The 12052-nt window shown below is 56.7% G+C and overlaps 4 protein-coding genes across 8 annotated transcripts; 1 reads left to right on the top strand and 3 right to left on the bottom strand.

The window, feature by feature from the left end:
• Positions 1–176: 176 nt before the first annotated feature.
• Positions 177–3003, bottom strand: LOC144195049 (dematin-like). Of its 5 annotated transcripts, none has more exons than XM_077714402.1 (8): positions 2017–3003; positions 1651–1835; positions 1450–1587; positions 1126–1240; positions 991–1035; positions 779–922; positions 499–685; positions 177–423 (listed from the first exon to the last, which is right to left on the bottom strand). In XM_077714402.1, the coding sequence occupies exons 1-8, from the start codon at positions 2112–2114 to the stop codon at positions 292–294; spliced, it is 1044 nt and encodes a 347-aa protein (XP_077570528.1). In that variant the 5' UTR covers positions 2115–3003; the 3' UTR covers positions 177–291. The 5 variants fall into 5 exon arrangements, with proteins under 5 accessions (XP_077570528.1, XP_077570529.1, XP_077570532.1 ...); XM_077714403.1 differs by having other exon boundaries at positions 499–594; positions 2017–3002; XM_077714406.1 differs by having other exon boundaries at positions 499–599; positions 2017–3000.
• Positions 3004–3055: 52 nt separating this feature from the next.
• LOC144195050 (radial spoke head 14 homolog) lies at positions 3056–5368 on the bottom strand. Its single transcript, XM_077714408.1, has 6 exons — positions 5089–5368; positions 4567–4669; positions 4304–4422; positions 3938–4169; positions 3728–3864; positions 3056–3651 (listed from the first exon to the last, which is right to left on the bottom strand). The coding sequence occupies exons 1-6, from the start codon at positions 5261–5263 to the stop codon at positions 3380–3382; spliced, it is 1038 nt and encodes a 345-aa protein (XP_077570534.1). The 5' UTR covers positions 5264–5368; the 3' UTR covers positions 3056–3379.
• Positions 5369–5603: 235 nt separating this feature from the next.
• Positions 5604–9604, bottom strand: LOC144195051 (serine/threonine-protein phosphatase 2A catalytic subunit beta isoform). Its single transcript, XM_077714409.1, has 8 exons — positions 9155–9604; positions 7942–7980; positions 7609–7779; positions 7230–7403; positions 7032–7121; positions 6785–6946; positions 6346–6464; positions 5604–6262 (listed from the first exon to the last, which is right to left on the bottom strand). The coding sequence occupies exons 1-8, from the start codon at positions 9254–9256 to the stop codon at positions 6190–6192; spliced, it is 930 nt and encodes a 309-aa protein (XP_077570535.1). The 5' UTR covers positions 9257–9604; the 3' UTR covers positions 5604–6189.
• Positions 9605–9826: 222 nt separating this feature from the next.
• LOC144195052 (signal recognition particle 19 kDa protein-like) lies at positions 9827–11876 on the top strand. The gene is made up of 5 exons (XM_077714410.1): positions 9827–10425; positions 11003–11078; positions 11186–11257; positions 11336–11444; positions 11635–11876. The coding sequence occupies exons 1-5, from the start codon at positions 10388–10390 to the stop codon at positions 11763–11765; spliced, it is 426 nt and encodes a 141-aa protein (XP_077570536.1). The 5' UTR covers positions 9827–10387; the 3' UTR covers positions 11766–11876.
• The last annotated feature ends 176 nt before the right edge of the window (positions 11877–12052 follow it).

Genomic DNA, 12052 nt, shown 5'->3' with positions numbered 1-12052 from the left:
TGTGACCTTTGTGCAGGAATGGGAGAGCAAAGCGGCCGCCTGAGCAAGGCCGCCCGCGTGGGTTAGGGGAGCTTCTCTGCTGGCCCAAGCACCCTTTAATTTATTCTTTGCCCCCTTTTTTTTCCACTCCAGCCAGGCGTATTGAACCCTTTGTCAAACAAAAGCACAATCCTCCATTTGAATGGTGAAATATCTCTATTTTTTTCAACTAAAGCTCAGCGTAAGCTTTGGACAAACACAAAGTTGATCTCATTTGATCTCATTTGATCGTCCGCGCAATGAACCACGGTCCTACTGGTCGTAAAACATGGAGCGAAGGCGGGTGGCCGCGCTACCCGCGGGCGGGCCGCCGTCCGGGAGGACGACGGTCCTCCCGGGAACGCCGTCCGACCGGAGGATCATCTTTCCCAAATTGCAGCCGATCTGAATGAAAGGGCAAGTGAGGGAGGGGCAAGTGGGCGGAGCACGGCCGCCACGGCGGAAGAGCGCCCCGCCCACCTTTGCCAGTTCCGGCCAAAACAGACTTGGGTCCTCCTCGTCCTTGTCCTCGTCCTCTTCCTCCGGCTGACGCCCACTTCTGCGGCTGGCCTTCTCCTGCTCTAAAGGAAGGAACAAATGCCTTGACCGGAATTTCCTCAAATGCGGCTCACTTGGGAACGTGAAAGCTATCCCCCCCGTTGGAACGCTTTGAGGCGTTTCCAGGGCGGGAAGAAAGGAAAAAGAGGTATATAATGGCGTGGGACGCCTATTTCAAAGCGGCCAAGAGAAAGACGGGTACCCAAGACGGCGGAGGACGGGGGGCAGGGCCAGCGCTCCGTCTCCATCTTGGAAGGCGCGTCGGGATCCGGACGCCGAGCGGCGGGAAACTTGGACCGCTGGATGATCAGGCGCTTTCCCGCGGGGAGCGCCGACGGGGCCGCGCCTACTTGGGCCGACGGGCGCGTCGTCAGCTCGTCGCCGCCGCCGCGCGGACGGCTCCCGACCGCTCACCTCTCCTGTAAATGGGCGGCTTCTTGTAGAGGTGGCGTCCGTTGGCTGAAAGGTCCAAAAGGTCACGGCGGATTTGAAAGCGGCTCCGACCGGCCAATGACGTTAACGGGTCGCCGGCCTCGGGGACATATTTACCGGGCCTGTGGAAGTGCCGCGTGGTGGCGGGAGTCCGCGTGGCCGTCGTCCGCGTGGTCGTCGTCCGCGTCGCCGTCGTCCTCTCTGCGCCTTTCTGGGGCCGCGCTCCCCGCTCCTAGGAAGGTCCACAGCCAAAGTTGAACAGGCGGGCGTGGTGGGCGTGGCCAGCGTGCGTCCAATGGAAAGGCGCCACACCGGGAGACACAAACGGAGAAATGGGGAAAATGTGTCAAAGCCGGCCGAGGCAGGGAGCGAGCGAGCGGGCCATTGGGGGAGTGGCTGGTTTTCACCGAGAGCTGACGGGTGAAAGCGGCGCACACTCACCGCCTCCTCCGGCGGGCCTCCCTCGCGGCGAGGCCGGTACGTCATCAGGTCCGGCCTCTCGATGTCCAAGATGGCCTTGTCCCTGGGGAGCGCCGCCAAGTCCTTGTACAGCATCACGCCGCCGTCGTCCAGGCGGGCCTGAGGGGGCACGGGCGTCAGGACCGCCGGCCGAGCCTTTCCAAACCATAGCCGCTGGCTCACCACGATGGCGGCGGGGGATCCCGGCGTGCCCCGTTGCGACACAATGCTGCCCGGGGACGTCTGACGCCTCTGAGGCCCGTACGGTGACGGGCGGCCTAACGCCGGCGGCCCACGCAATTCTTTCGTTACCTTTGTTGGCGTCATTGCGCCGCCGCCGAAGGCGAGCGGCTGTCTCCCGGGAACGCCTGCAGATAACAAGAAAACAATGGTGAGCGATGGAGTGCACGCTGCCAGTCATTTCTAGCCTTGGATGGGCCTATTTTGGGGATGGAGAAGCAGAGCCAGATGGAAGTGTCCTCCTCACAAGGCGCCAATGGGGGGGGGGGGGGGGGGGGCACTGGTATAGGCAGACCCGAGTTGGCTCACGTGGGGCGAGGGTCGGCCGCCGGGAATGTTGTTGCTCGGCTGGACGGCAAAGAAGGGGACAAGAAGTCTCCAAAGATCAAGTTGTGAATTGAAAGCATTGTCAGAAGGTCCCCCGTCTCAAGGCCCTCGCCTGACCGCTACTACCACCGACCGCTGACTCATTTACACGCAAAGAAAGAAAGAAGAAAGCCAGGTTCCAGGCCAAAACACGTGGAAATTCACCCGGAAACTGGCTGTACATTTCTCAAACGTCCCCTTTCACATCGGAGTACGACGGCAAAAACATTTGCGTGGTGGGCCAGAGCGCTGCCCGGGACCCCCACCCCCTCCCGCCGGCCCCATCCTGCTTTATCTGGGCGGCGCACACGGCGGCCGGCGCCCACGCCTCACGGCCGGGTGATAGACGGCGGAGTCGGCCGGCTGGCGTACTCGCGGAACGACGCTTTTGGCTGAGTGTGCCATGTCAAAGATAAAGAAAAAATAAAGGTGTTACCTGAGAGAAAGTCATGTGACGACTTGTAGCCATGAGAACAGTGTGTGTGTGTGTGTTTGGGGGCAGTGGTTGTCAATGATGTGTCAATGTAGTCAGCGACTTAACATTCCAGTACTACTCCAATCATTTTGGGTGCCAAATGCACTCGTGACCTCATTCCTGCCTGTGCATCCAAACCTGAACACACACACACACTCATTACACGTACACACACTCCTCTGGCTGCTCTCACAGATAAGCAACGGCAGACCACTTGTCAGCCACCATGAAGTCTTCTTGGTCTATTTGGCGCTTCTTTCCTGGCCCATGACCGGCCCATGACCATCCCATGACCATCCCATGACCATCTCGCCATGGGCGGCCCGACTTTGAGCGCGCGTCACGCAAAATCCATGGCCTTTTCCTCTTAAATCCCAGCCGCCCGACGTCAAGCCCGGTGCGCCTACTCATCACGTCACGGCGTCCCAGTTGAAGTGAATCCGTCAATGGCGTGCGACCAAAGGCGAGTCCTTCTTACCTCCTGCGTCCACGCGCGCAAAGGGCATCCCGCGTACGACTCGGCAGCCGGTCGGTCGGTTGGTCGCTCGGTCAGTCGGCCAACCTCTGCGCTCCCTCGTCAAAGCCCGCCTCTTTATAGGCACGGAGCAGTCCATTAGTCGTCGCCTCGGGGGTGGCTTAGAGGGCGCTCTATCAAGCGTCACTTTTGCTTTTGGCTCGCGGATGCACTTTTTTTTTCTTGCCATTTTCTTGTCTTTTTAATCCAGCGCACACACTGACGGGTTAAAGGTCCAAATGCAAAACAGAGAGAGACGGCAGATGGCACTTTTTGGGACACAAGGGCGCGCTCGGCAGAGAGTCCCGCGGGCCGGGTCAGGGCGTCCAGGTGACCACGTTGACGGCCGTCCAAGCGGCCCGGCGGATGTCGGGGTCCTCCTCGGGCGCCTCGCTCCTCCCCACCAGCAGCGGCAGGCGGAGCAGCAGACGGCGGCGCCCGTCGGGGGCCTCGGCCAAGGAGGTGAGCGCTCGCAGCGAGTAGAGGACCAGGGCCTTGCGCCGCCGCTCCTCTTGGCCGTCCGCCTCGCGATGCGACAGGAGTTGCAGCAGGACCGGGAGGACGTCCAGCTCCAAGCACTGATGCTTACCTGGGGGAGCAGAGAAGGGAGACGTGGCTAGAAGTGTCCGGCCTCCTTCCCAGTCGCTAGTCGGCGGCCACGCCACCTGTGGTGATGACGGCCGTGTTCATGATGGCGCCCGCCGCGTTGGCCTGCACGTCCACGTCCCGGTCCCGCAGCAGGTCGGCCAGGACGGGGAGCACGCCGGCCTCGCACACCTGACGTTTGCCCTCCACGGGAACGCTGGCGGGGCGGCGCTCTGGTTAAGGGCGGCGGCGGCGCCGCCGGACACGGGCGGTCCCGCCGGGTGACCCACCTGAGCGCCATCATGGCTCCCGCCGCCTCTCTCCGGATGTGGGAGCAGGCGTGCGAGAGCTTGCGTCCGATGAGGGTGACGCCGCGGTGGGTCAGCGCCGGTCGGGCGTCCAGTCGCGAGCAGCAGCTGAGGGTGGACAGCAAGAGAGCCTGCACCTCCTCTTCCTTCTCCTCCTGCTCATCCTCCAGCTTGAGCATGAGCTTGGGAACCAGAGCCTGGAGGGCGTTGGCGCCTGCCGCAACAACAACAACAACAACAACAACAAAAATGCCCCATTTTCTTTGCTCATTTGGATCGGATGAATTGCCCATTTTCTTTGCTTGACCGGATGGCCTTTTCACGCCTCCGTTTCCAGCCGTGGCTTACCCGCGGGCAGCAGCGCCAAGCTGTTCATCACGCGGTGGGCTCGCGTTCTGCAAACGGGCGACGGGTCGTCCAGCAGCTGAGAAAGACGGGCCAGTAGGGGCGAGCACAGGAGGGCTTGTCTGGGGGCGCAGGTGAGCCAGCTGGTCACTTGGGGTCAACGTTTGACCCCGAGTCCCAGCCTTTGCGTCCGGCGTGGCTTTCTCGTCCCGGGCCGACCGTACGTTCGCCCGGGGCAGACGACGGGCACGTTTGGCGACGCCCACCTTCCGATGTTGTGACTGGTGATGAGATGCAGCAGTTCGCAGGTTCTGGTCCTCACGGCCGGATCCAGGTCCTTCAACAGAACCTCCAACTGGTCCAGAAACCCTTGAGAGCCAGTGAACGGAGTGTGGCTAATTCTCGGACGGCAGGCCACGGCACTTGGACATTTTGTAAGGCGGCGTTAGCGGCGTTAGCGGCGTTAGCGGTATTAAGCGGGGTTCGTGCTAATTTGCCCATATTTGCCTTCTCCCACTGGAGTGGGCCACGTGATAGTGTCAACCTACGCCGCTAGTTGAAATCTAAAGAAGGGGGAAGGATTAGGTATTTGCTCGATTTGGGTTGGAGATCACTCGAGCAAACTTCTCACACTAGGAATATGCCGTACGTAGCACATGGCCAAACTGGCTCCATCTAGTGTTTCGAGGGGAGAAGCGCACGAACATGGAACAAATGGCTTTGTGTGACTCGGGAAACCGGGGGGCCCCCCGGTTGTTGTGGCTGGTGTACGGCTCGCTCCATTTTACCTTCACTGACCACCTGGTAAAGTCTCTCCGGGTCGTGCGTGACGTCGCAGAGGGACGCGAGGGCGCGCAGCCTCTCGGCGGCGTCGGGTTCCACCAGCCGGGCGAAGAGCTCAGGGATGGCTAGGCGCCCGAAGGCCACCGGAGCCCGACTCGGGTCCAGATGAACGCCCGTCATGTCACGCGGATTCCTTATCGAGAGAGAGAGAGAGAGAAAGCGAACGATGGTTGCCAGACCGAGCTTCCGCCTTTTCGCGTCAGGTGGGCGCGGACGTGACGTCGCCGGCGTCGTCTGCTTGCCTTTCAATCGACTCGTGAGGGAACCGTTGCTGAGCAACGGGTGTCGCCACACGCCGCCATTCCGACGGCGACGTCAACGGAAAGGACGCGCATCACAAAGCCACGGACAAATTGGATTGGAGTCGGCTAACATTTAAGAGAGCAATCGATTAGAGTGTTGAAAATATCCATTGTGCATCAAGAATGATTGGTGTGGGGAAAAAAAAGGAAGGCAGACATTTTTGACTTTGTCAACAGGACAATTTATTTGATAGTTGTGTTGTGGTCTCAAATGACAGGATATAGATGCTGATTGAATGAGTAGCGCTGCAGCTAAAACTCACATCGGGACTACTGAAGCAAACTTTTTCTTTTATTTGTCGTCTTTTTGTTTCAAACAGGAGGGGGGGGGGCATGGGAGGGGGGGGGGGTATATGTGGATCAAACATTGGTGATGGGTTGACCAGAGAAGCAAGGATTAAAAAAAAAAAAGCAGAAGTGGGAGAAAGGATCAGAATATGGCACATTTGGTCCACCTTGGAAGTTTTATTATGTCTTAAAAGATGTCATGAACAGAAGAAAAAAAAAAAACAAAGTAACATCTTAGTTGCACGTGTAGCACAGCTTTAACAACAGCAGAGTGGAAACGCAGAGTGGAAACACTGAGTGTGTGTGTGTGTGTGTGTGGAGGGGGGGGGGGGTGATGGGGGCGGGGCGAGGCCAGGGAAGGGCGCGCTAACATGATCTCGGGGATGTTTTCAGCCAATCGGTTTTCTCCTCGGGACAGTAATGGGGCGGGAGGTCGGCGGGGACGGCGTCCAACATTCACAGGAAGTAGTCGGGAGTGCGTCTGGTCACGTGGGGCTCGCCGCGACGAGGGGCCGGGTCAAACTGAAGGCTGCGGATGCAAGAGGGCAAGCAAAAAGCGTTAGCTTTGGCCCACTTTTCACATTGACCCGTAGACGAGCCGCGCGGACGTACAAAGAGTACTTGAGGGTGTCATCCAGTTCCATGATGGCTGCCTGGTTCCCGCAGCGGTAGCAGTAGTTGGGCGCACTGAAAATGGTCACCACGTTCTTGTCGTGGCCCCAATTGTAGCCCTGCGGCACAACCCACACTTAACACACATCACTAGGATACAATCATCTTGCAAACCATTGGGGAGGGGGATAGGGGACCCCAAAAAAAGTAGAATTTTTATTGGCCCAAAAGAAAATCATCCAAAATTTGCGCGTGTAGTCCATTTTGGAGACAATTCTATTTTTAGGCACTATTGCCCGCCGGTAGGCTCTACGTGGCACTTGGTCGTCTAGCAACAGGCAGGGCTGCCGCCGGCGCTCTCCATCACCATGGAAACTTACCCCCCCCCCCCCAAAAATATCCACCAATCGGACCAAAGTATAGACATTTCGAGAGGTACCTCCATGACCAGCTGATGGGCGCGGGACACCAACGTCAAGCCGTTGGCGTGGTTGAAGGTTTCGGAGATGTCCTGACCAAAAGTGTAGCCCGCGCCTCGTGGGGAGATGCCCCAGCCGCCGCGGTCGTCGGGGTCCGACCACAGCAGGTCACACATCGGGCCCTGCCGAGGGCCAGGAAGCGCACTTGTTCAATTAAGGCAGAACAAACAAAAAAAAGGCCCAAAGCGCACTTGCGCGCCCACCTACCTCGTGCGGAACCTCCTGCAGGCGGTCCAAAGCGCGTATGTGGTCCAGGGTGTCAATAGAAGGCGACAGGCCTCCGTGGAGACAGAAGATCTAGGGGGAGGAGCAAATGACGATGACGTGCACGCGCTCCCCCACACACACACGCTGGGCGGCCGAGCGCGGGCGGGGCCCGGCCGGCGCCCGCCCGGCGCCACCCACCTGCCCGTCGACCAGAGCCGTGAGCGGCAGGTAGTCAAACAGGTCTGTGAAGTACTTCCACACGTTGGCGTTGCCGTACTTCCTCAGGCACTCGTCGTAGAAGCCGTAGACTTGCGTGATCTGCCGGGATTCGTGGTTGCCTCGCAGGATGGTGATCCGCTCCTGAAAGCGCACCTGAACGCCAAACGCACACCCTTTAGTTCTCTTGGGAATGCCGGGCAAAAGGGCCCGAGATGGGGGCACAGACGGTTTAGCTTAGCGCAAAACACATTGCATCGCTTGACGCCTATCTTCTTGAATGTGCTTGGAAAGCGAAACAAGACTCAGCAAGTGGCATTGCGACTTTTGATGGGGTGGCCGGCCGGCCGGACGGACGGACCTTTAGCGTGACGAGCAGCGTGACCGTCTCCACCGAGTAGTAGCCTCTGTCCACGTAGTCGCCCATGAACAGGTAGTTGGTGTCGGGGGACTTGCCGCCAATCTTGAAGAGCTCCATCAGGTCGTGGAACTGGCCGTGCACATCGCCGCACACCGTCACCGGGCATCGCACCTGAAGGTAGGCAAGCCAACAACCCCGCCCCCATCAATCCCGCCTCCTTCCATCTCTGCCGTCCGTCACCACCGCCGACGCCGCCGCCACCGGGGCGTTAATGGCTCGGTTGTGGCGCGGCGTGCCGGTATGGGTAACCCGTGGTGTTTAAAGTGCTCTCACCTCCTGGACGTTGGACTCCTTAGTCAGAATTTCCTTGGCCTAGAGGGGGAAAAAAGGTTTCTCAAGGTCACGCATGATACATTGGTGGGGGGGGGGGGGGGGGGGCCCTCCAGGGTCCTAAATAAGTTCCGTGTGGTCGATCATGTGATTTTAAAGCATCACTCACACGCGCTCAGCGAGTATTTGGTTGCTTTCTTTTGTCGTCAATGAAAAAATGAATATGGATGGCGTGCTCGGCGGAAGGCATACGATTGGAAACGGGATTGTGGCGCCTGGATGGCGGTTCCATCGCGCCAGCCTCTCCCAAAATCAACGGGACCACGTTTGAATGGACGGCAATGTATACGATAACGTTCATTCATAACGTCACTCGCAACTGTTTGGACCGTCACTCGTGACCACCTCCTTTAAATTGACGGCAAGAGCCATAGAATTGGACGTCTATCGCCGTCGATTGCACTGAAGGCACGAACCAGGACGACGACGACGAGGGGGGGGGGGGGGGTCTAGTTGATATGTGGTTCCGCATACGAAGCATCATCAAGCCAACGTGAAATTGTGCTGACAAATAAAAATGACGAGGCTCGGAATTCGGGCCAAAAATCACCTTGCCAATTTCACACAGTCCTGACTTGTCATCGGTATCGACCTCTGTTTAGTGCGCCTCCTCGGTCATTTTACAACTCTAGAAAAGGTGCACTGGCGTTTCTTAAGTAGCCTTGTCAGCTTTATGTAATAAAACCTGTGATCGATAAAAGCAGGGCGCGGTACATAACATCATAAATGAGCGCATTCGAGGTACCACTAGACCGCGTATTCAACTGTTACGACCTACAAAACACCCAAACGGGCTTCGACGTAGATAAATGTAAAACATTTGTCGAGGTCGAAGCGTAATGCGACAAGAGGCAAAACCGGCTCCGTCTATTGAGCGGGACGAGGGCAAATTGCGACAGTGCAAATGCCATTCTTAAGGCGAGGCGAGACGACGACTGGCGGTACACAAACATATTTTTTCACCTAAAACAAGTCCAAACGCATGTCGATCGATGTTTTCGATTACGGTTAGGCGGTAGGAAACGACGGGGGGAAATTAGCCGCCTAGCAGTCCCAAAGGCCAGCAATTAGTCGCAACCATTTTTTGTAATGTGGGCCCGTACGCGAGGCCAGTGGCACTTGAACAGAAAATACGGTCTTCGTCGGGCCAACTTACCTTCTCGCAGAGTGTCCTCACTTGGTTTTCCGAAAGTTGCTTGCACTCATTTAGCTGTTCGATCCACTGGTCTAACTCCTTCGTAAAAGATTTGTCTTCCATGACAGCCGCAGTAGCTCCGCTCAACTAGCCGCGTTAGCTACCTTGAAAAAAAGAGGCCTGTTTGGACACTAAGCAACGTTAGCTTTTAGCTCGCCGTATTGTTAAACCGACTCAGTCCCACCAAACCGGTAGTCAAATCGACGATTCCACCAATAACTAGCGAGCCGTTCGTTCAAAACTGATCATGATAAACTAGCGAAGACGAGTTAAAACCGGAACGCGACGAATTAAACGCCCGGGAAATGGAGGAGGTCAGAAAGTCCCGGTTGCGGCAAACCTAGGCGGCGGAAGGCAGCGGTTAGCCCGAGTGCTAAAGGGGCTAGTTACAATAACATCCGGGCATTTCAGCAGCAGTCGGGGGCGGCGCCGAAGCGACATCGCGTGGAACGATGGTGAACTGCAAGGCGTTACGATTGGACACGGCGAGAATATATCAGTTTTTTTGGGTTCCCTCAACATGACGTCACTCACACTTCCGCGTCGTCGTCAGACATCAAGGCAGCAACTTCGACTTGAGCTAAAGCCATAGCCACGACTCTCATTCATTTGGGTAGAAAAAAACCGTCCATTTCCATGCATCGCTTTGACAGCAGCACCCAATACTTAAAGCCAATTGGGATAGGTATTGCACTGGCGGACAGATGTTTCACAACTTATGAGATTGAGGGCTTCCTTCAACCCGTGCTTTCCTGTGCTGGGATTTGCACATTTACCCCTGGGATATCCCCCTTGCCTGCGTGGTTTTTCTCCGGGTATTCAAAACGTGCATGGGAGGCTCGGGCCATGAGTGCAAATATTTCATGGGAACGAGTGGGCGCCGGTGCAGTCATCAGTCTGCATTTGCCCCGCCCGCGATTGCTTGGTCGGCCATTCATTGCTTCTGCCCGTCTTTGGCTGGGATAGGCCCCAGCACCCTCGCGACCCCTCCAACAAGCCTTTTGGGCGGGGCTTATTTAAGGAGGGCGCACGGCCGCATATCCGCCCACCAAGCTTCCTCGGAGAAGGTGGCGAGAGAGTCAACGCAAACGAGGGTCCTTTAGCCCAACTTTCAGACCACTTCACGCTTCCTTGGACTCGCCGGGAGTTTAGGGGTAAAAACGCACCCCCCATAACAAGAACAACAACAACAACATGGCCCATTTGACGCAGAACCCCGCCGAAAAGGAACGGTGAGTTGTCGCTCTAGCTATCGAAGCTAAAGCTAACTGTTGTTTGGGAACTGAGTTGGTGTAGGGCAGCGAATGTATCGCCAATGTATCGCGATGGTACGATTATCAGAAGATGATGTGACGCTCGAACGAATTTTCACCGAAGAATCAACCAAATTCCAGGTCAGAGGAAAATGGGGATTTTTGTCTAAACTGATGACGAGCCCCAACCAACAAGTCAAATGTGTCCCTACTTTGTACCCGTATCGTGACGTGTCCAGCAGATGGCTCCAAAACACTTTTTTTTGTTTTGTTTACTTAGTATTATGGGGAGGGAAAAAATGAACGCGGCACTTTTTTTTTTTTTTTTTTTTGCTCGTTTGTCGTCACATTTTGAGAACGAAGCCTTACACTCTAACCCTGTCAGGAGAAGGCTCAATATTACAAGAATATAATCATACCTCGTCATTACGAGCCGAGAATGAAATGATGAAGCAATACACTGTATGATGTTGGGTGTTGTTACCACTGCCTATGTCTACCATTTGTCCTATTTATTTCCCCCCACAATCCACACAATGTGTCTCGTCTTGTCCAGGTTCATCTGCCTTTATCCCGTCTACATCAACAGTAAGAAGAGCCAAGCTGAAGGGCGGAGAATCCCGACAGAGAAGGTGACAAACAAGGACCACTTTTGTGCATTGGATCCCCAGGAACTTTTGCAAATGATTAGTCTCGGACCACTGATGTAAAATGGACACCCGTCCGTCCCTCCGTTTAGGGCGTGGAGAACCCTTCGTGCGCCGAGATCCGTGACGTCTTGACCGCCGCTGGCGTCAACGTCCTGGTGGAGGTAAGTGCCGGGCACGCGCCCCCCTTCCCCCACTGTGGGAATGCACCTTGACCTTCTCCTGGCTGACGTTTTGTCCAGGACAAGATGCACCCCAGGGAGTGGAACCGCGACGTCCAGTTCCGAGGTCGAGTGAGAGTTCAGCTGAAGCAGGAGGACGGCAGCTTGTGCCACGATAAGTTCTCTTCGCGTAAGTGCGTCTTTAGGGAGGTCCCGTGGCTTGACGGAAACTCGGCCGTGGCGTGCTGGGCCTCGGCTCGTGACGTTTTCCACTCCTGAAAATAAGCCCTGGAATGTAGTTCTGGCTGGTGTGGGAAATGCTTCACCCGCGGACGTCATGACGCATCCATTCTCTTTCCTTTGTTTTCTCCACCTCTCAGGCAAAGATGTCATGTTGTACGTCTCGGAGATGATCCCCAAACTGAAGAGTCGAACGCAGAAGGGCGGCGGCGGCGAGAGCGGCTCGCAAGCTGGCGACGGTGGCAAGAAGAGCAAAAAGAAGAAGAAGTGAAGCGTGGCGCTCTGCTCTTTTTATACCCAAAGAGCCCGCCGCGCTCGGCACCCGGCCGGAACGGAACTCTTTGCATTTAATATTGGAATGTGGTTGACGGCGGCGGCGGCGGCGGCGAGCAGCCGGCGACGAGCAGCCGGCGGCTTCTGGCTTTCGCCGTCTGTCCAACGGAGAAGGCCGGAGAGTATTCTCATTTGGCTTAAGACCAAGAAGTGAATAAAGTCAGTTGGTTGCATTCAAAAGTTCCGGTGTGGTTCCGTTTCCTCGCCAGCACGTGCCCAAAAAAA

This window comes from Stigmatopora nigra, chromosome 4, assembly GCF_051989575.1.
Source record: "Stigmatopora nigra isolate UIUO_SnigA chromosome 4, RoL_Snig_1.1, whole genome shotgun sequence".
Taxonomy (NCBI): Eukaryota; Metazoa; Chordata; class Actinopteri; order Syngnathiformes; family Syngnathidae; genus Stigmatopora; species Stigmatopora nigra.
Note: the sequence above shows the minus strand (reverse complement) of the source record. Positions and strands in the feature narration are given on the sequence as shown.